The sequence below is a fragment of the Xyrauchen texanus genome, chromosome 40 (genome assembly GCF_025860055.1).
Source record: "Xyrauchen texanus isolate HMW12.3.18 chromosome 40, RBS_HiC_50CHRs, whole genome shotgun sequence".
Taxonomy (NCBI): Eukaryota; Metazoa; Chordata; class Actinopteri; order Cypriniformes; family Catostomidae; genus Xyrauchen; species Xyrauchen texanus.
The window spans coordinates 23014128-23037907 of NC_068315.1; the positions used below are offsets into that span (position 1 = coordinate 23014128).

The following is a 23780-nucleotide window of genomic DNA, read 5'->3' on the forward strand; positions in this document are numbered from 1 at the left end:
GTTAACAGCTTAACAGACTTTTTTAAGGAACTGGTCTCTGAACAGTTTGAAAAGCACCTTATTTTGATCCTGCCTCCGTATACATCCTCCGAAGGTAGCATTTTCCTGGTTTCGTGGTCACACCTAAAAAAAAATCTATTGCCCTCTTGTGGTCTGAGGTTTGTAACCGCCAGAGCAATACAAGAGCGCACGTAATATATGTACAACAGGATCACGCGTTGGCCATGCATTGGCCAAACGCTCGCATCTGCTTTTGCGTACGTGTGAAGTATTTTTCAGCCTTTTATTGTCTCCTGTTGCTGGATTGAAAAATCTAGGAAAGCTGTTTTTAGTGTGATTTAACCATCATTGCTGTATATCTATTATATTGTTTTAGTATACGATGGAGCCGGTTCCTGACTAGGTTATTTTGCTGTCACAGATAAATTCTTAACCATAACATTAAAGTCATTGATTGTGATAAACTGATGAGTGGGATTGGCACAAATTATCCAGCATTGGTGTTTGTTCTGGTAGCTTGAATCTTTATTAATATTTTTTGTTTCATATATAGTTTTAATTTCTTACATTTATTTCGTAGATGTTTTCTGTTTGCGAACCGTTTGTTAGCTTGCATTAATTCTTGTAAGGCATGACAGTTTAGTTTTATTTTCCCCTTTTTCCAGCTCTTAGGGTTACAAGAATATTCCAACTTTGTTTTTCTCATTTACATTTATATATTATACATTTAATGCGTACAGTTGGTTTCAAATTGATTTGGCTATGAACATTTTATTTATTGAAGACAATTAAACTTAAATTGGCAAAAACTAAATATTATAACATTTGTCATTAATATGTGGTACTTCACTGTACATTGATCTTGTCAAAAGAGAAAATTAGATTTTCTACCCAGTGAGCCTGGTGAATAAACAAGTGCAGGTGTGGCTTTGAGGTGACATGGGGACAGGACGCTTTTCTGCACTCAGCAGGAGATGGCCTGCTGTAATGCAGTGCTTTATTAGACCGGCCTTGTCCCTGGAATTTAGCTCTGTAAAAACAACTGCTTCATCATGCCTATAGAGAGCTTGACAGCATCTATGATTGAGTACCGAGATTAGGGCCATTGAATAGACAGCGGAAATATGTTTGGGTTTGCACAGTCAGAAGGGCATTGAAATCTGCTCTTGTGGAAACTTGTACTGAAATTATGCTCTCAGCCTTGTTGGTGTAGAGTAGCTCTATTCCTAATTGTTTGGAGGTTTTTTTTTCATTGAATACTCTATTTTATTTAAGACATGGGCCACTCTCCACTATGTTGGCAAATTAAAGTCACAATATCTAATATAGACAAAGCACAAGATGTTTCTTCAGAAATATATATTTTTAAAGAAGTACTGACAAATCAGACTATATACACAGTGGCCCCAAAAATTGGACACTTAGCAGTTTCACTGCATAAAAAAAAAAAACATCAAACAAGGTGGCATCTACAATAAACCAACTAGACTTTTCGGATTACTTACAATTAGTCTCAAGGTTATTTTTGGGAATGTATGAAATTCGTTCCCCTCATGTTCGGGTTGTGGACGTCCAAAAAAAGTGTCTGATTTCTTTTTCTTACTTTTTAAACAGTATCAAAAATTAGGACTATTGATCATATCTTTACAACAGATCTATCGTTTTAAAACCTAATCTTTAAAACCTAATCTTTCTTTTGAGTAAATGCCATTTGGTTTGATATTTTGTATCTAATGCAGTTAATACATTCATGACATTCATAAATGTTTAAGTGTCGTTTACGTCTCCATATACTTTTTGGGGCCAGTCTATGACATAGTCCCACTATTATAGGTGGAATTATGTTACTTTAACAAAGCCATCTCTCACTGGCCTCTGTGTCCCCTTTATGTTCATCGTAGGTTATTAACACCTTGGTTTGTGTGGACACCGGTCTATCCACACATCACTTATCTCTGTTGTCTGTGAAAGTGTTGTCCTTGTCAAAAAGTAGTGAACTACAATTCATTCAAACATGGTGAACTAAACTGCTTCTCCCTGTTGCCTTATTCCTTCCCATCCCTACAGGCTACGTGTGAACGAGGCTTTGCTGCCATGGAAGATTCCCACCAAAAGGTGATAGACGAGCTGCAGAAAAAGCACCAGCGGGATCTGGAGAAACTGCAGGACGAAAAAGAAAGACTGCTAGCAGAGGAGACAGCAGCCACTATATCTGGTTAGTCAGGATGAAAAGAGCAAGAAGCACTTTTGTTTCGTTTTTTTGTTCTGTTTTTGTTTTTTCCTTGTGTTGTTTTGTGTGTGTGTGGGGTTCAGTTTTGGTTTGTGTTTTGTTTTAGCTGTGTTGAGCTTTTATGTGCCTATTTCTGATTAAGAATGTATATATACAGATTTTTAATTGTTTTTTATCTGATTAGCTATCGAAGCAATGAAGAATGCACATCGAACGGAGCTCGAGAGGGAATTGGAGAAAGCTCGCAAGGCCAACAACAACACTGAAAATGCAGACATTGAGGAAATCCGCAAGCAACACGAGTCAGTTGTTAATCCTTTATGCTATGTCAGTGCACGATAGCAGCTTGCTCTTATAATGGAGTTAAATATATCTCGACCACACCTTCTCATTCCTTTGGAGATTTCTCTCACTATCGAAATAAACAACTTGTCTCTTTTTGTGGATGTAATTGTAAATAAATTGCACAAAATAAAAGTGAAAGCTTAAAACAAGCTTACAAAGCCAAACCTCCTACCTCTATCCCCAACATGATCTTTATGCATATATTATATTTTAGGTTTCATTAGTGAAGCATTTACTTCTAATGTGATTGTTAAAGCTCTGATAAGCAAAGACTTTCTACATTAATAGAAGTGGATAAAGAGTTTAATACAAGTGCCCAAAGCCAGACTGCATGACTAACTCCAGTTGCCAAGTGTATCCTAGGGAATCTGAGCAAAGATGGCAATGTCCTTGCCAAATCTGGAGAGATTGCGCATTTTCATTCAGAGCTGTTGTTTGAGTACATGCCCATAATCTTACCTCATGCTTTTGGCTGTACTTCTGTCTAGACTAAGAGGCCTTGCTCTGATAGCATTAGTTTAAACTAAAGAATTAAAGGGAAAAATGGCTTGTGTGCGTGTGTTGTAGGGAAGAGCTGATGTCGAACCAGAGGGAGATTGAGGTGTTATCAGAACAGTACTCTCAAAAGTGCTTGGAGAATGCTCATCTGGGCCAGGCACTTGAGGCTGAAAGACAGGCTCTGAGACAGTGCCAACGTGAGAACCAGGAACTTAATGCACACAACCAGGTAATCATGAACAGTGAAGAATTAATGGGTCTGACCACCCAAAAATGTAATTTTTCATCTATTTTTGGGTGAACTATCACTTTAATGCAAATAAATCTAAGAAACCTGTAAACACAAATCAAAACCAAAAACCCACTCTTTTGTCTGGCTTCTAGTTTTTCATTTGGCTGCATTATATTTGATATTCTCAAACTTTTTTCCTTTCATTTTTGTAAAGGAGCTAAACAACCGTCTGGCTGCTGAGATCACCAAGATGCGATCAATGACGAGCGAGGACGGCGGAGACACTGGCAATGTCATACAGGGAAAGGAGCTGTATGAACTGGAGGTCTGTGTTAACTGCTGTCCCCACACATCCAAGCCATGTTTCACAGCATGCTGGGGTAGAAAACCTCATTGTCCTGCTTATGTTTACAGGTAATGCTGAGGGTGAAAGAGTCAGAAGTGCAGTACCTGAAGCAAGAGATAAACTCTTTAAAAGATGAACTCCAAACTGCCCAAAGAGTAAGTGCTGCTCCTTTGGTGATACTTCCTGTAAAGAATTTGGACATATGTACTCTCTATTTTCCACATATTAAAATAATAGTAAAGTCATCAAAAATATAGGAATTATTGTTAAAAATGTTAAACCAATCAAAGCTATCTTATATTTTATCATCTTCAAAGCACAAAAATAATTGTATTGAAAGTACTGAAGCAAGCGTTTTTTTTTTTTTTTTGTCTTTAGATCATGAGAAACTCATTCAGTACATTTTCACAGCTAACTAGTAATACCAACTGACATTTTAAAAACACATCCACGTACGAAAGCCAGAACTTGAGTCAACACTTAATGCTCAAGCAAGCCTAATTTTAACTGCAGCATGACTGTTTTGTGAAATGAACGTCTCCCGAACAGACAGTCAAAAATCATTATTTTTCATATGAATCTAACAAGGAGGTCTATAATATCTGGAAAAATCTATCTAATAATATTTGCAATTTAATTGTTGCTTGCAATAAATTTTGTTTTGTCATGGTACACAGTTATGCTCCATTCCATTCAAGTTTGATGAGTGATATTCCTACTTAATATCTTCGACCATAAATTAGTTCCATTTCCCGATATTCGGAACTGCAACACTCCCGTTAGCTTAGCAGGGGTTTGACTCTTATTAGAGATGTCTCCTAGCAACCCAATTGATAAACAATGCTGCAGCGCTAGCATTTGTGCTTCAGTTGTACAATTATCAAAAGAGATTATAATGTTTTATACACCTGTTTCTGCAGGAGTTTGTTAAACAATCTTTAATACCATGTAATGTGGAAACAAACTCATTTATTGATATTACTTAATAAAGTGAATGTTTATCTCTTTACTTTGTGTATCTCTCTGAGTGTCGACATGTTTGTGTGACATCATGCACCTGCATCTCGGCGAAATCAGAGTTGAGAATTTCTGCACGAGCCTACAAGTTGAAATTTTGACTTCAAGATGCATTCTGTTGCACTTTTCCTAGTAGGAAGTTGTAGAATCTGACTTTCCGAGTTGAATAGAACGCAGCACTACTTTTCAAAACTTGATCCGACACTGAATGCTCAAGCAGCCTAATTTACACTTAGAAAACTCCTGATGTTCCTTTTACAATGCAAAAGTCACTTACCAATTTACTTGAAGTGAAAATCAGTCCTCCTTTCCTGTTTAATAAATTAAGCAATCACACAATCATGCAGAACATCTCGTGTATTTAAATCCATAAGGATCTCTTTCTCAACGACAATACCAGCAGTGATGACAGCCGACTCGTCAGACAGCTTGATCTTATGCTTTTTGCTCTTGCATCACTTAAAGCATGATTGCGTCACTCAAGGCCATCTAGAAGGCCTCAACTGGGACATATCTTAAAGACCACACCCACCAAGAACAAATAAATCTATCTGATTGGCTGATGAATCTGACGATCTGACTTTAGTTGCTCATTCATTTGCACTGTTGATGGATTCTGTGGAAATTCTGAAAGCCTGATGGGGTAGAGTTTAAACTCACGCGCATTTTTGGGCATGCGATTTGTGAACCAGTTGTCACGCTTCGCTTGTAAGCATCAAGGAATAAATTCTGACAGGATAAACTTAATCTCTATTTGTTTTGGCCCTGAGAATTTGCCACTGCCAAACTGGTAGTGTATGTTTTTCATAATAGCAAGAAAACATAAGAATGTATGACGATTAATTAACGTTAATAACACATGCTATGCCATCTTTGCTGTCATAGGATAAAAAATATGCAACAGATAAATACAAGGACATCTACACAGAACTAAGCATTGTAAGGGCCAAAGCTGAGCGAGATTTAGGGAGACTTCGTGACCAGCTGCAGCAAGCCAATGAGGCACTGGGAGAACCCACACTGGAGGACATTGAGCGTGGTGGTTATGGTACAGTCCTCATTACTATATTATCTGCAACAGTAAAACTGTGATAAATGTAATCATGCACATTTTTGGGAATGCTATGTAACAGTTGGCTTTCACATTATGTCTTTCAGATATCATGAAGTCAAAAAGCAATCCAGACATTTTAAAGATGGCAGCCGCAGCTGCAAAACGCTCTGAGCGTGCCATGAGGTCAAAGGTAGGTTTCCAGACAAAATTATGAAATCCTCCTACATCTCCACAGTGTGTCCATTGAGTTTCTCAAGGGGCCGTTCAGACCACATTATTGCGCCAAAAAAAAAAAGTAAGATGCATCACCACGAATAGAGCAGAACATGGGTATCTCAAGGCGGGTTTTTAACAGGTGAAGTTCTTTTTAACTTAACACTTGTGCTGCTGTGCAAGGCGCTGATACAGCGAGATACGGCGCAACAGTCAAAGATGTCAGTCTGGTGCATGTTTACAAAGGACAACAATTGAAAAACAGTGTGGACGGATGCAAAAATGTGTTTGATCTGAACAGCCTCTAAGTATTACAGAGTTGAAAACAGCTCAATTACACAACCACCAGGCAATAAGCATACTGCTCATAGTCTAATATTTAGTTAGTTTACACTGCCACCATCAGGCCACCATTTATTCCCTTTCCAATTAAAAGATCCATGGTATTTCTGTGGGAATATAATGTCTCTAAATAGTCCCAGGTTTAGTAGATAAAGTGGATTAAATTTTAGTAGTTACACCATTTAGAAACTCAACATTTTGTGTGCTGTGTGTTCTGTCCCACAGGAGAAAGCCTGGTAGGTAGCGGTAAGAAACGTGTCTTTTAAACATTCCCTTCTCTAACACACAGTGGTGTGTATGTTTGTTTCCTCCCTTTCCCTCTGTTCCCAGTCTGTGAGTCGTGACATGCCCTGGGACAGCTAAAGACTAAACCATGAAGACCTTTTGACTTCTAATTTTAGGTAAATGCCCTTAGAAAGGACAGTACAATCTCCCCTATGCATCCCTTGCTTCAAGAATTAGATATTTCTATATAAACAAACAACTTATAGTAAAGTGATTTATTGATCACCTGATTTCCCGTTTTTTTTTTTTTTTTTTTTTTGCCATTATGCATGTTATTCTCTGCTATTTGCAGTTGACAAAATTGTATGTAATGATTGAAGCGCTGTTCATCTCGCTTCCACCCCCGTCCTCTCATAGTTCATCAGAATCACTGTCTCTTGGGCACCCTTTGGTAGCACTTTATTAGACTGGAACTTAACCTGGATCATCATTCACATTTCAAAAATAAGTTGAACCTAAGTTTCACAAAAAGAAACAAATGCAGTACAAAGCATGCCACTTCTGTAGTTTAAATTGGTATGCTGTGGGTTTTGTTTGTTAAGTGGTCACAGGATTTCTGGGATTTGCTGGCAGAACTGGCATTTTTTTTAGGTTACTGCTAATTTAGTGTCAGCTTCTGAAGTGCTGTGGGCTGCCCACTGTCTGTTTGCTCACCGCCTGATACATATTGCACCCAAAACTGAAAAGCACTTTCTCGATTTTGCAAGCTCTGATCTGGTCTCTGATTGGTCGGCTTTTTGCAACTTTATGCCGTTATTTTTATTATTTTTTCCACTCTGGTCTATTATTGTGGTATCGTCTATATCAGATAAACTCGAGCCTGAAGTGTGAAGTGTGGTTGGTCATTTTACAAGCCAATCAGGCAGTCCTTTCCTGTCTAAGTGGGCGTTTCTTGGCCAGAATTATGCTGCCTACATGTACTATCGGAATTATCGAAAATCAGAAGTTGCACATGACAACGCTCCCTTAAAGGGATAGATCAAAATTAAATTCTCATAATTTACTCACTCTCATGCCATCCCAGATCTGTGTGACTTACTTTCTTCTGCAGAACACAAATTAAGATTTTTGGAAGAATATTTTAGCTCTATACAATGCAAGTGTATGGTGACCAAAATCTTGAAGCTCCAAAAAGCACACATAGCCATCATAAAAGTAATCCATACAAGTCCACTGGATTAAATATTGAAACACTAGGTGTAAGAAATAGATAAATATTTAAAACTTTTTTACTAAAAATGTTTGCTTCCGGCCAGCTGTAGTATGAACGATCACGAGGGTGGAGTTCAAACTGCCTCTCGCGTGACGTAAGCACGTTGGCATGTTGATATCGTAGATTCCCTCGGCTGGTCTAGAATCGGCAGGGCAAAAATGTTCACTGCACACCCTCAATATTTTTAGTGACTCAATGGGTGTTATGATATCCCAGTGAACAGCGAGCAGCCATTGCTTATGTCGCTCAGGATAATTGATAAGAATCTGCAAAAAGTTAGTCTTTCCTCTTGTGATGATGCCCGCAGATGTAATGTAACGTTTTTCAGTAGGTCGATGCATTCAGGATTTACTTTTATGCTGCCTGTATGCGCTTTTTGGAGCTTCAAAAGTTTAGTACCCTTTCACTTGCATTGTATGGACCTACAGAGCTGAGCTATTCTTCTAAAAATCTTCATTTGTGTTCAGCAGAAGAACGTAAGTAATACACATCTGGGATATCATGAGGGTGAGCAAATGATGTAAGAATTTTCATTTTTGGGTGAACTGATCCTTTAAGTCGTAATAACGACTGGGGAAACTCAGTCCCAGTTTCAATAGTGAATGATGGCTTTATTAATTTTTCAAAATGTAGCTACCATATTTTTGCTTGCCTTTTCAGTTATATGCGTTTACTTATATCAGGAACTATTTGATGCTTATTATAAATTTTTACATGAGAAAACGGCATATATTTGACCAAAACTATTATTGCCAGCCAATTGGCTTGCATGTATTTGTCAAAATAAGAGTTCCCCAAGGAATATCCATTAATGAACCTGGTGTCCTCCATGTTTCTGCCAACAAAGCAGTTCAACTTGATGTGCTCATAATTACGACGTCAAAAGTAGGAAGTAGGATCATTTCGATAGCATGTGAAGGCAGCATAAGCAACAATATGGACCAGATGTTGTCGTAGTCAGTAGTCTGACTATAGGAGACTACTGCTGATTTAAGCAATCTAATCCCTTTGTGTCAGTGTAAAAAAACAAGTCTGTTGTGTATCTGACTATCTTTATTGTTTGTCTCATTCTGTCTTCAGAGTCTTAAGGAAGGTTTGACGGCTGAGCAGAGACTTCACTTGTTTGACAACAAGGACACTAAGGACTTCTGACATTGACGCATCAACCGGCCTTGCTGCATGTTAATTAGACTCACCATATTTTAGCCCAGTAATTAATCGCTTAGAGACACACTGGTCACAGCATACGGCATATATTAAACATGGTATGAAGTTTGAATTTTATGTCTATAGTCTGCATTTCATGCACTTCAGTTACTGTGACATTTTGTTTTTCATTGCCATGTCTTAATGTAAATAATTTGTTTTTAATGAATCATCTATCATGCATACACTAAACATGACTGTGTAAGCTACTGTTTTAACTCTTTAGTTTGTGTGAATCGCCAGTGGAATAAGTAACTATATTGACTCGAGACTACAGATTATTGGTGCATTGTATGCAATTAACAAACACTAAGAAATCATCAATTGTGTGTTATGCTAGATGTGGTCAGTATGCACATTCCCTCCAGTTCTTTTTTGTTTCAGTGAAACGGGATGGATGGCTGGCTGCGTAAAATAACTTAAATTAGAAGACGCAATGCTTGCATTATTGAACTGCTGACCCTCTATATGTTGGCACCGCTTTAGTACATGCAGTGTTGGCTTGGAAGTGTTGATTGCCATCTCTGAATGTTTTAAATAAAGGACCATTTCTTATGATATAATAATGATTAAGACATAAAAAGAATGCACCTGGATGGGTCTGGGCTGGTGTAAAGTATATACATTTATGTAAGGTTTCCATTATAAAATAATAATGGTCCACTCTATTGAATGGGAGTTTTTCTTTGTTTTGAATTGTTTCCTCAAGCTGATAAAAGTCTGTAGTGTTGTTCAGTGGCAGTCCTTTGTATTTATTTAAATGTTATGGATTTTTGTCTCATTTCCATTCCTCTATACATTATTGTAAATATATACCGCAAATGTACACAAACTGACAACCAGGTTTATTAGCAATAAATATTTTTGCACCCTTTGGCACCAATTCTTTTGAATACTGTGAAATGTATGTGGGGAAATAAAATGTATGGATAGTGAAATTATATTCATGAGTAACTTTAATAAGAATGCATATTCTTAATGCGTTTAATATCTGCAACGTGGGGAAATTAACTATTAGGATTCACCTTTATCTTGTAAATAAAAATTTCCCCTGAGTCAAACCGACCAGATATGCAAAGTATGAAAAATCCTGAAAAGGAACAATTTGTCCTATAACATCAATGTTTACAAGATTCACCACACCAAGTCCCATAATTCTGCGTAATGGCTCCATCATGACTGACAAGATGTTGGACTCAAGCAGAATTCAGCAAGCACAGCCTGGACCAGGGTTTGTCTAACCACAGACACAGGAAAACAAAAGTATGAGAACCTCCTATTTAATGCATTATTCAGTCCAAACTCCACACGCGATTAAAACGGACGGGTTGCACATGAAATAGCGTGTTTGATTCCAGCGAGATGGAGTTTACACTGGTTTCATGAGTAAATGCATCAGTCTTCTGATCGGGTAAGTGTGCACGCGCTCTCTTTGTTTAGTGGAGCTAACTTGCAATGGGACCGGCAGACCGCTAAGTTGTTTGTGTTTTTATTTCTTATAAACAAATAGCTGCGGTCACTAGCTCTAATAACGAAAACTATTATTTTTACTCAAGGTGTTAACGTGTATGCTAGCGACATGATGTTAGCAAAACAATAGCGCATCCGAGCAGTGAGACGGATAGCGTCACCCGGTGTTTTCAGACACAGAGAGACGGTCTTGAAATAAACACCCCACGGACAGATCCACACGAACTTAAGATACATTTGTCATCTTAGACGTTTAGCTTTATATGATATGCAGCTGCTTCATGAAGTGTCAAAATATAAATCTGATGATTATTATATTTAACAAAACATTGGGTCGGGCTTTTGGAGTTTCACGTTGGCCACAAGAAACTAGTCTCAGAAAGTGACTAGGTGCCTAAATAGGTATTTTATGTGCTCTGTTCCTTCAGAACTCCTTAAATGTAAATACAGAAAATTAAATGGGTTGTTATGAGCATTATTTATGTTGGCTTCATATGAGTTTTAGAGTTTTACTTTTTTTTTTTTTTTTCTTCCACACACATTCAATAGGTTGCAATAGGTTTTTGATATTCTGTACCATGTAATAATGCATTGTCAATACCATGGTAAATTAATATGGTATCATTTAGTACCATGTATACTTAAAAGTATCATGGATTTACAATCTGATACCATCAATGTACCTCGGTACAGCCACAGTACCTTTTTTTGTGCATATTATCTGCTTGAATTTTCAAGTCAGCACATACAGGGTTAGGTCACCTAAAAATGAACATTCTCCCATCATTTACTCACCCTCATGGTATCACAGGTATGTTTTACTTTCTTTTTTCAGCAGAACATATTTGAAGAAAAATTTAGAAATATCTCAGCTCAGTAGGTGCTTAAAATGCAAGTAGATGGTGATCAGATTTTTAAAGCTCCAAAAATCACAGCCAGTCAGCATAAACATCATCCATAAGACTCCAGTGGTTAAATGAATGTCTTCTAAAGCAACACCATCACTTTTGGTGCGAAAAAGATCATAATTGAAGTACTTTTTAACTACAAATCATCGCTTCCTGTCAGCAGTAGTATGTGTGTGACGTAATCGTGTTGGTATGTTCTTGCGAGAACTAATGCAAGTGCGACACACCTGGTAGAGCTGCACAATTTATATCTGAGGAGGAGGAATGCAGTACAGAAGATTAGTTGGTTTTGGATTAGATCTGTATTTGTATCTGTCTTTTTTAATGATGCACCGAAATGAAAATTCTTGGCCGAAACTGAAAATTCAGGATGCACTTGGCCGAAAACGAATTTTCTTTTTAATACCCATTTAAAAATAGTTTATATATATATATATATATATATATATATATATATATATTTGTATTAATATTATACTTTTTAATTAATGTCATGAATTTAATTAAGCTGAATTGAAAAACTACAAATCAATAAAATTATCACATTTTATTGAAAGTAACACCAAAATTGGACAGAAAATATACTACAACAATATTAAATATATTATTCTTTATTCAGTTCTTTAACAATAAAATTTAACAGATTGTGTTACAGGGATGTTATAAATAAATTTAACATTCTAGAAAACTATAATGATATGCAAAACAGCAGTCAAGTAATGAACTTAGCAGCTCTAGGCTAGCATCTTGCAAATACAAAACTTTAAATATGCTACACAGTAATTTTAATGATAACAAAAGGCAGAACTGAGAACGGCTGAGGGCCTCTATTCTGTTTATGTAAACGTATTTATACTTTAATATAAAATGATTGTGTAAAACAGCAGTAATATAACTAAAACCAAAGTCAACTGTAAACGACAAGTGAAGAACAAAGTTTTGCAGGGATTTTAATGTAATTGCTATACACAGAGCAAATTGGACTGATTTCTACTTAAGTAAAAGTGTCAGGTTTCTCTTCAAGAACAAAAGTTGCTCAGCTTTCTGGCAACTCAAGAACATGAGATGCTGCACTGAATAGTCTGTCTCTCTCTCTGTGCTGGTGCTTGGGCAGATAAATGCGTGCTATCCGTGCAAGCAATGGAAAGCGATCTTTGTTCATGTGCCAGTAGTCAAGAGGATTGTCACGTTCGCAGTATGAGCGTGAAGCGATCGACAGTGTTCCGCAACTGCTTTTGGGTCCTTGAATAACGTATAACATGTGAGGAAGGGCACCCGGTGGACTTTCTGGTGCCCTCCTAGGGAAAGATGGTGCCCACCTAGGGAGTTGGTGCACTACGCAGACTGCGTAGTATGCGTATAGGTTGAGGCGGTACTGCTTATTAGTATTATATAGTATTTCCACACCGCTGACATCAGCCTTTGCTTGGCAGCGTCGTGATTATGATTAGATCAATTGAGAGTGAAACCTGAGCACTGAAGGGCAGGGAGGCATATATATCGGCTCATATTTTCGGCCTTTTTTCTCTTTCGGCCTAAACAAAAAATTTAATTTTAGGTGGCCGAAATTTCGGTGCATCCCTAGTCTTTTTTCTTTTCTTTTTTTCACAATGGCGCATTTGTGTGCAATCCTGGGTGTCTCAACAGAGGGGAAAATGCCAACGTGAATACATCACGTGAACTCAGCCCTCTCCTGACATGAACGTATACTGCTACTGACTGAAGTGATGATTTATAGTTCAGTATTTAAGTATTGATCTTTTCTTGCCAAAATGATTGTATCACTTCATAAGACATTAATTTAACCTCTGGAGTTCTATGGATGACATTTATGCTGACTGTCTGTTCTTTTGGAGCTTCAAGGGTCTGATCACCATCCACTTGCATTTTAAGGACCTACTGAGCTGAGATATTTTGATTCAAATGTGTTCTGCTGAAGAAAGTAATTCATACACATCTGGGATGGCATGAGGGTGAGTAAATGATGCGATATCTTTCATTTTTGGGTGAACTAATCCATTAAATGTGCCAAAGGTCTTGCGTATATTTCCGTTTAATGGGAAAACATAGGCAACACTGATTTCATCAAGCATGCATGAATCTAAATAAAATGTCAGTGATTCAACACAAATACATTTTGTTGATAATTTACTTTAATGTATTAATAGATTTTGTTCCTGCTTTCAGTTGATAGGGAACAATCTCCCAGCAACACAGATTTACAGCCTCAGGATTTGTCCTCCACCTGCAGCCTACCCAATGTCTTTGATCCGTCAAGGAACGGTGAAGAATGTCTGTTGAAAGCGAACCCCTTAGATGCCTTTCATGTTGTCCAGACACCAGGCTGGTTTGTCAGTCCTGGGGCCAGCAATGGGGTGTTATTTCTGGAGAATGACTCTGATCCGTTGCCACTTACCACAGACCAGATCCACCCAGACAATGCGTTTTCCAACACAACTGTCACCCTCTCTTACGTGAGCAGGTCGCATGTATTCTCTTACCATAACACCCTACCAGAACATCCCCCAACTTACAGTGTTCCATCCATAAGCAAGGCTTTTGCTCTGCACCCTGCAGCCTATGATGCTAGCAAGCTGGCAACCGACACGGGAGATGACACAGCTCTCTCGGTGGATATGGACCAACACTGCCTCCAGCAGGTGTCAGTTCCCATAGGACTAGCGGCCTGCAATCAATTTGGGTTTATGTTACGCTGTGGGTTTACACACAAATGGCAACACTGAGGTAGTCATTCTGATCTCCAGATCTGATAAGCCAATTTTGTTCAATAGTGTTCCTGAACGGTCATATGATCGCAAGCCAACAAAGTCATTAGACGTGTTGTTAAATTCCACAAAGAAAGCCCTCAGCAGGGATAGGAAACCTAAACTCATTACCAATATGGAAAACCTCTAGAAAAGGCCACTCTACAAAGCTTCAGAGGCCAACTATGGGTACGAATAATTCAAGTGCTACAAAGAAATCTCATGCCCCCAAAAGGAAAAGAAAGAAACACAAAGTTGGCCATACTTCCTTGTTTTCACCCCAAGAACCAGAAATCAAGCTCAAATATGTGAAATACAAAGAAGAGAAAAGGGACATGCGAGATGAGACCTTTGCCCCTTATGTTCGTGTGGAACTCAAGGACTACCCGACTTGTATGGTTGTCAGCTATCCCAAGGAGAGTTTCAAGCTCAAGCAGGGAAAGCAGCAGGCATCCACAGGGTTCATGTCTGGTGTGGTGCCTGCAACGCCTTGTTTGCAATATGGACGAGTCTCCATGGATGATGCACAATGGGGTAGACTAGTGTGGAGTCTACCCCCACAATGGGGTAGGACCATAGTGACTCAGATTCCTCTATTAGCGCTAAGAGTGGACATTGTGTTGCTTCAACTCATGGCACTTGGACTTGTAAATCTTTGCACAAGCTATCAGAGTTGGCAGATTTGATGGCCTGTCAAAGATGGACCAGTGATAGTGAGCAGTCTAGTAGTTCTACGGATAAGAGACCCAGGATGGATGCTGCCACAGACTGGTACAGCCCTCCTGTGGTTCCTCTTGATAGTAGTGAGTATTGGGTCCACGAGGACTGCAGTATATGGTCAGCAGGTGTCTTTCTGATCAGAGGAAAACTGTATGGACTTGAAAATGCGATCATTTTGGCAAAAGAGTCGGTAAGATTTCAGATTCACAGGGAGGAATTCAGTTCAAATAAATTGTGACCTCTGATAGAATAGTTTATTTGCACACACTGTTTGCTTTGTTTTAGCACCCAATCCATTAAAGGAATTATGAAAATATGTCCAAAACTGTTGTGCTGAATGCAATTTGTGCAGTTCCTACTCAGTTCTTAGTGTTAGGTGGTGGATTTAGCGTCTGTACAGCGTCGCTCCACCGATGTGATGCAGGCACCTGAATTGGTTCTTTAAAATGCAAAAAGTGTGCTTAGTTTCACCACGTGGCTGTATATATGCAAAGTTATAACGCTCTTCTCCTTCATGTGATCTTCCTTTGAGTTATTGCTTACACAAGTGTGTAAAATTCTGTTTACCGCCTTCTTTCAGTGGGTAATAATACTAAAGCACAATCCATAATACATAGAAAGGAGGCATGTTTGCTTTGAAATGAATAATAATTACTTTTATTTAATTAGTTGAGCATGCTTCATCAACATGATAAATACTTGAAAAACCTGTTGTATGCAATGTACTGGACGTCTTCTGCCTCCTGCTGGAAGTTTGTGTGCTCTTCTGGAAGTAGAAGACCTTGTAATATAAGTTACAAAATAGCCGCCTTCATATTGTGATGCACGTCTTTTAGCTGTGAAATCTAAAACAAAAAAATGTAACAAGGTTTATATTGCTAATGATTTTTTTTTAATTTGAGTATTTTCTGAATTGAAGCAAATTGTGCTATCTTTTCTAAATTTTGTACAGTATTTGATAGAAAACTAATTTCAAAATGTGTTATCAAATATGATACAACAGACTTTTTTTTATCTCTCAATCATCATTACATTCTATTCATGCCCACCACAAAAAAAAAAAAACAGACCTTTGAAAAACTGATATATAATTCTTAGAAGATTATATGTACTTTTATATATTCAACCTGCTCTGACATCATTGTTTCACATTTACTACTGAGGCAAGTATGAGCTAAGAGAAACTTGAATAACGAAAGTCCTATGCAAAAAAAATAAATTTGAAATACTAGGTCGCAGGAGGATAAAGACCTTTTTTAAAAATGTAAATTATAAAATATATATTTAAAAGAAAATTATATGGGTTCTAAAAACTGCTCCATTTAAAAACACATATTCTGACTATTACTGCATACATCAGGCTTCATAGGGTTAAAAGGGACGTTTGTGTACATACAGTAATCCATCAAATAATGACTAGATGATGGAGAAGAGCATTAGAAGATGAAATATCAAGCACACTTTCAGCATGTTAAAGAGATGATTCAAGTGTCTGGATAACAGTAGTGGAGTGATGCTGTCATACACAGTGCACGATTCAGCAGACCACCGTGATCCGGCACACTCTATTTAGCGCTCAGAACCGGCCAGCATAATTGCGTTCAGCACATATTTTGTTGTCGTATTTACACTGTTGCCTAATCTGCATACAGTAATTTGTTTAGTGAATCAGGCGCTAAACCAGCATATGCAAATGAACAGCGAACTTTTACCAGGCACAATTCATTTCATAAATAACCCCTCACTGTCACCGTGCTGCATTTTTAAACATTAAACTAAGTTAACATAGTGTTAACATGAGAGCTAGCATCTAAAACACTGAAGAATCTACAATAATGCCAAGTGCACTACCATTCAACATTTCCTTTCTCTAGTTTTGTTCAACTTGTCAGAGAAGGGGGGCTATGTTGGGCTGTGTTTTCAAAGGCTGCTCAAACAAGTACCACTACATATGTGCTGTGCAGTCAGGTAAGAGTCACAAACAGATGTTGCTTGATTATGATTGTGTTTATTGTGCAAAACAATACTGTAGGAGCTTATCCCCACATTGCATAAAGGTCCTGACAATGTGTTTTGATGCCAGACATTCTGTTAACAGCTGCTTTTGCGTCTGCATTTGCTAAAACAAACATGTTAAAACTTGTGCTCAGACACACATGGAAACATCCATGTGCCAACAAGAGAGTGGAAATAAAGTTGTGAATCTGCCCAAGCATGAATGAAATGATGTAAAGTTTATGAAATTTCCAGCTGATATTGAGTCAACTAGTTCAAGGGCCTGGTACATTAGAGCACACTGGTACAACTCGACAAAGTTTGTTTCTTTGTTCAGAATGATTAAATCATAGTCAGAATGTTATATATATATATATATATATATATGAATATAAGTATATGATACTACTATATCATATAGATATAATCTATAAATCCATATATATATATATATTTATTTACATGATGCAGTGAAAATAAGTATTTGAACACCCTGCTATTTTCACTGTGAGAGACATAATCTAAAAAAAAAAATCCAGAAATCACAATATATGATTTTTTAACTATTTATTTGTATGATACAGCTGCAAATAAGTATTTGAACACCTGAGAAAATCAATGTTAATATTTGGTACAGTAGCCTTTGTTTGCAATTACAGATGTCAAACGTTTCCTGTAGATTTTCACCAGGTTTGCACACACTGCAGGAGGGATTTTGGCCCACTCCTCCACACAGATCTTCTCTAGATCAGTCAGGTTTCTGGGCTGTCGCTGAGAAACACGGAGTTTGAGCTCCCTCCAAAGATTCTCTATTGGGTTTAGGTCTGGAGACTGGCTAGGCCACGCCAGAACCTTGATATGCTTCTTAAAGAGCCACTCCTTGGTTATCCTGGCTGTGTGCTTCGGGTCATTGTCATGTTGGAAGCCCCAGCCTCAACCCATCTTCAATGCTCTAACTGAGGGAAGGAGGCTGTTCCCCAAAATCTCGCAATACATGGCCCCGGTCATCCTCTCCTTAATACAGTGCAGTCGCCCTGTCCCATGTGCAGAAAAACACCCCAAAGCATGATGCTACCACCCCCATGCTTCACAGTAGGGATGGTGTTCTTGGGATGGTACTCATCATTCTTCTTCCTCCAAATACGGTTAGTGGAATTATGACCAAAAAGTTCTATTTTGGTCTCATCTGACCACATGACTTTCTCCCATGACTCCTCTGGATCATCCAAATGGTCATTGGCAAACTTAAGATGGGCCTTGACATGTGCTGGTTTAAGCAGGGGAACCTTCCGTGCCATGCATGATTTCAAACCATGACGTCTTAGTGTATTACCAACAGTAACCTTGGAAAGGTGGTCCCAGCTCTTTTCAGGTCATTGACCAGCTCCTCCCGTGTAGTTCTGGGCTGATTTCTCACCTTTCTTAGGATCATTGAGACCCCACGAGGTGAGATCTTGCATGGAGCCCCAGTCCGAGGGAGATTGACAGTCATGTTTAGCTTCTTCCATTTTCTAATGATTGCTCCAACAGTGGACCTTTTTTCACCAAGCTGCTTGGCAATTTCCCTGTAGCCCTTTCCAGCCTTGTGGAGGTGTACAATTTTGTCTCTAGTGTCTTTGGACAGCTCTTTGGTCTTGGCCATGTTAGTAGTTGGATTCTTACTGATTGTATGGGGTGGACAGGTGTCTTTATGCAGCTAACGACCTCAAACAGGTGCATCTAATTTAGGATAATAAATGGAGTGGAGGTGGACATTTTAAAGGCAGACTAACAGGTCTTTGAGGGTCAGAATTCTAGCTGATAGACAGGTGTTCAAATACTTATTTGCAGCTGTATCATACAAATAAATAGTTAAAAAATCATACATTGTGATTCCTGGATTTAGTTTTTTTAGATTATGTCTCTCACAGTGGACATGCACCTACCATGACAATTTCAGACCCCTCCATGATTTCCAAGTGGGAGAACTTGCAAAATAGCAGGGTGTTCAAATACTTATTTTCCTCACTGTATATTAGGGCTGTCAATCGGTTAACATTTTGAATCGAATTAATTACATGTTGTCCCAATTCATTAATTGATTAATCGCATATACAAATATTTGCTGAGAAAGCCCCTCATATAACAATAACTCAATATATAATGATTATACATATTTATATCAATATATATCTATACATGGTTATCTTTAAATATTTAAAATGTATATATATATATATATATATATATATATATATATATATACAATAAAAAATATTCAGATAATTAAAATGCATTACATTCTTGTGGCAGAAGAGTTAATCATTGATAAGACAATACAAAAAGCTGCTTTAGAATACAATGTATTGTTTACTACCATATTATTGATCATAAGACAATCATTGGCACACAGTTCACAGCAATCCATTACACAAGTGAATTTATCAATCAGTTCAACATTTATTACGAGGGCTTGTTTAAGGACCCAGTCAATTTACACCTGCGTCAGACATGCTTGTGTAGCGTCTGGGGTGTGTTGCATCATAAACATAAAATGTTTAGGTGACTGTGTCAAGTTAAATATAGTTTAATACTCAATCTTTAAACACATCTTGAGATCCCTTAGTTCGCATTTGCACTCCTTCAAGTGTTTTGAACGCAAGAACGTAACGCATGTTTGTGTTGTTCTGTCTATTGAAGTGTTTTCTTCACTGTATAACTGTGTGTTGCTCATACAGCTGAAATTTCACTTATTGCCCTCTGGAGTAAACAGGTGGTACTACAAGTTTGCATTTCTCAGGAATCTTCCTTATTATGATCCGGGGGCATTGCGATTAATTACTTAAATTTTTTTAAGGCGTTATTTTTTGTAAAATGAATCGCACTGAATTAACGCGTTAAATCGACAGCCCTAATAAATATATATATATATATATATATATATATATATATATATATATATATATAGATAGATAGATAGATAGATAGATAGATAGATTACATCAGTTAGTTCTGGTACTCGAATCTGATTGGACGAGAGACATTCCATGAGCATTGATGGTCTCACACCATCAGCACTCCGACGCTTCACTGTGTGTGAATCACTGCACTTGTGTTTGTGCCATCTTAATCTAAAGAGTAAGAGCAGTGCAGATCTGTTAAGAGCTTCTGTTTGTCTTTTTTTATATTATATATGTTAGCCAGCAGGTGGTGGCAAAAGATAATTTTTATGTGTAATATGAGCCAGTTAGGAGACATTAATTGAATCCGCGTCAGCCAGTGTTTACATACAGCACTCCATGATCACTTCTATTACTAATACACTACTAAAGCTAGGAAATAGCTTTAAACGGCTTTAAATGAACAATTCAGCATTACGGCTCATTTCAGCTGATAGACACAACAGACTGATTAATTACACAAACTGAAGGCACTTACCTCTTATCAGACTTTCCACATTGAAGTGGACACACTGTTTAAAATGGCTGAGCACATTGCGGTTTCTATAGTGATTGACTCTTGCGCACCGGCTACCGCGAAATAGGGAGAAATACCCTCACTTGGACAGCTACTTTTCCACTGAGAAAGCTGATCTTCAGAAAGCTGACAGCATCTCTGCTTGGGTGTGGCAACAGGTGATCGCACACACTCCGTCTCTCTCACAAACACACACACACACACACACACACACACACACACACACACACACACTGACATCCATCCTTGTTTGTCCAGTAACGTGTTTGAAACAGCACAATTCGTGATACTATTTCTGAAGTGACATTTTTGAATTACTAACGGAGGCTTGAACGCATCATTTGTTTTGAACCAGCAATGGCAGATTCTGATCTGTCACGTAAGAAAGTAGTTCCAAGCACAAATGCATTTTTATGAAATTTTTCCAAATTTTTTCAAATGTACTTGTTCATTGAACTGTTGAATATAAGCAATATCACACTCGCAATCGTGCTATAATAAATTGTATATGTATTATTAAGCAATTTCACATGAGCAAGAGTGCTATATGACCCTACATCAGTCTGCTGTGATTCGGCCACAGGACGAGTGCCGTAGGTAATCACAGTAGTGCTGATATAGGGCCATATCGCACTCTTGCTCATGTGAAATTGCTTAATAATACATATACAATTTATTTTTATGGGCTTAGGTTTTGGGTTTGGTTTTGGATTTGGTTTGTATGCAGTATTCTTTTTACCTATCAGGACTACCTGACGTGTTTCTTCATCTTTATTCATAGGTTGTATATTAAATGAGGATAATTTCTCAATGAAATGCAGAAAGCATTAAATGTACTTATAAATAAACTGTATAGGGAAATGTTCATGATTGCACAGCAAATCTGAAGTGTGCACTAATCAAAGGTTTTGTATTTTTAAAATGGAAATATAATTCCATTTTAATTTAGACAATTATTTTTAAGAATAAATGCAGTATATTACTTACGTTCTTGTAAATTGGTTTTAATTCTTATGTCTTTGTCCATTTTGTTAGAACAAGTCCATCCAAGGTTCATCATATTATCAAATTACCAGGTGACACATGAGGAAGAGGATGCTATGCAAGGTTTGAGCTCTTTACAAATCATATATAACTTGCTGAATGCATCTAAACCGAAGTTTTATTTTATATACGTCTAAAAACCAATTTCTCCCTGTTGATAGAGTACGCTTCATGTGAGTACACCAGCCATCGGACCTTCACAATCTTTCTCTTTTTGACAGAAAGGCCTCTTCAAAATGCCAACACCCATTATATAATAATGTAGCTGTTGCACTGTTCATAACATCGGTCACATAAATGGCTCTTTGTAAGACTCACACTATTGACTGACATTTTGAAAGGCTAGATGTAAGGAGTGTGGTAAAAGTGACAAGTATCTGATTGAATTGCACATTTCAGGGGCTCAAAGCAGAAGATAAAGCCTCTAAACCTTGTCGGGGGGTTATTTGGGGGAAATTCATTTCTATAAACTGAATTTTAAACATACCTGCATATTAGAATGTAAATCCCTCTTCAGGGTTGTGCCATATGAGCATCAAAGTATAGCTTCATTACCAAAACTTTATATATATAATTGCCATTTTGTCACTAGTATAACTGATGATATGGGTAAATGGGTAAAGCCCCCAAATTTTCTTTGTATTTTTGTAGAAGCTGTAGTGAAGGACAAAAGGCTTGAAATGAGAAGGCAAACTCATGAGATAATGTTTTATAATATGTTACTTTTAGATGGTCTTTTCTTCCCAAGTTGTGGATCCATATGAAAGCACTTTGAAATGGCACTTTTGTGTAAAAAATTGGAGAGAAAAAATTCAAGGTAAGAATGTCGGCTCAGAATTCAGATGGTCCCAGAGTAGTCTCTAGTGTTCCTTGAACTGTACAACCAATTCTCTTTTCTGTTTTTCATCCCAAATAACAGCTCATTTACACTGTTGTTGAGGTGAACATACCACATTGTGAATGTTATGTATTTACATGTTTATTTTTGTTTGCATTGATTAATGCATGACTTAAAAATGAAATATGCAAAGATCTAGATACAGAATGTACTAAATACTAAATAGTATGTAACTAATTGTTTAACAATTAGATTGATTGCAGATGGTATACAGTACTGTGCAAAAGTTTAGTGTGGATGTCTTCAAAAATAATGACATAATTCGACACAATTCTTGTATCTGTTAAGACTGTGTAAAGCAGTTCAATGGAAAGGAGGCGGCGAGAACAGGCCAGGCGATATAAACAATATTTTAATGATTAACTTAAACAAAAGACAAACACATGATGGACATGTCCGTAAACGTAGCCTGATAAGGAACTGGGTGTGTATAATCATGGCCCGGCCCCGCCCTCCGCCCTGTCACAGACTGTCTCAATTACTTCTGGTTCTTCTTCTAATCTCAGACAGACATGATGTTCGTTGGGGGGATTTGTGGGGCCATGACATCTGTTGCAGGGCTCCCTGTTCTTCTATTCTAATCTATTTGCAAAATTAATGTTTGTGAGTCTAAAATGTATATTTCCTATTGACACACCAAAGCTGGAGATATTAATAACCATCTTAAGAAAAATGCTTTTGTGAAACATCTTTTGTGTCTAAAACTTTTGCACAGTACTGTATAAATTCATTTCAACCACACAGTGTTGTTATGGATTTTATCATTGATTCTATAAACCGCACACTTAAATGGAGACTCATCAGTTTTATAGTCCATATATTTGCAATTAAAATGATTTTTTTAAAAGATTCAGTGTAAGTTAAGATCAGTCAACCATATTTATGACATGTTGATTTTGACAAAAAATTAAATAAAATTGAAAAATAAACCCAGGTGGTCAGTTTAATAAATTGGCTTAACATACCATTGGTCTCCCAGTCATTTGTATTTGCACATATAGGGTTGATTTACTCATTTTAATAGATGAATATGACTAGTAATAGTAGGTTTTAAGTCAACATGATCACATGAAATTGATATGCCTATGTTTATGCACCCTGAAATTGACCCCATACTGCCAGATTACTGACAAGCGCTATTCCCATCAGGCATCATGCATCAATTCAACTGTACCCGATCAAGTATTTTGAGCACAATTTTCAAAACATGGTTTCTGGTCCCATGGAAACCAGGAAGTAATTGTGTTCACAAACAATGACGAGCATGATTTGCAAGTGTTTTGCTCTAATTTTAAATTTTTACTTCACTGATGGTTAGGTTTAGTATTTGGGATAGAGAAAAGGGTTAATAAAATATGCATTCCTGTTGACTGTATTACATGTTTTACAACTAAAAATCCAAATTGCTTTTGGTGCCACTTTGTGGACATTTGACCTCAGTAACACTTACTGTTTTCGGCCACTGGGGGCAGTAGTTTTCAATGTCAGTAACTGCAGACCAATTTCAGCAGCAAAACTTTCGACCTCCTGGCACTGAATTTAC

At 37.5% G+C, this 23780-nt stretch overlaps 1 protein-coding gene and 1 long non-coding RNA gene across 3 annotated transcripts in view; both read left to right on the forward strand.

Moving 5' to 3' along the window:
• LOC127633283 (myosin phosphatase Rho-interacting protein-like) overlaps window positions 1–9858 on the forward strand; it is an 86882-nt gene extending 77024 nt beyond the window's left edge. For both annotated transcript variants that reach the window (XM_052112276.1, XM_052112277.1), the window contains 8 exons: window positions 2068–2215; window positions 2415–2532; window positions 3143–3302; window positions 3520–3630; window positions 3720–3806; window positions 5554–5716; window positions 5827–5912; window positions 8856–9858. In XM_052112276.1, coding sequence (XP_051968236.1) covers window positions 2068–2215; window positions 2415–2532; window positions 3143–3302; window positions 3520–3630; window positions 3720–3806; window positions 5554–5716; window positions 5827–5912; window positions 8856–8927 — 945 coding nt within the window. In that variant the 3' untranslated portion in view covers window positions 8928–9858. The remainder of the gene's footprint in view (window positions 1–2067; window positions 2216–2414; window positions 2533–3142; window positions 3303–3519; window positions 3631–3719; window positions 3807–5553; window positions 5717–5826; window positions 5913–8855) is intronic.
• Window positions 9859–10218: 360 nt separating this feature from the next.
• LOC127633876 (uncharacterized) lies at window positions 10219–17047 on the forward strand. Its single transcript, XR_007969268.1, has 3 exons — window positions 10219–10392; window positions 13547–15034; window positions 16719–17047. It is a non-coding gene; the product is annotated as an uncharacterized LOC127633876 (long non-coding RNA).
• Window positions 17048–23780: the final 6733 nt, after the last annotated feature.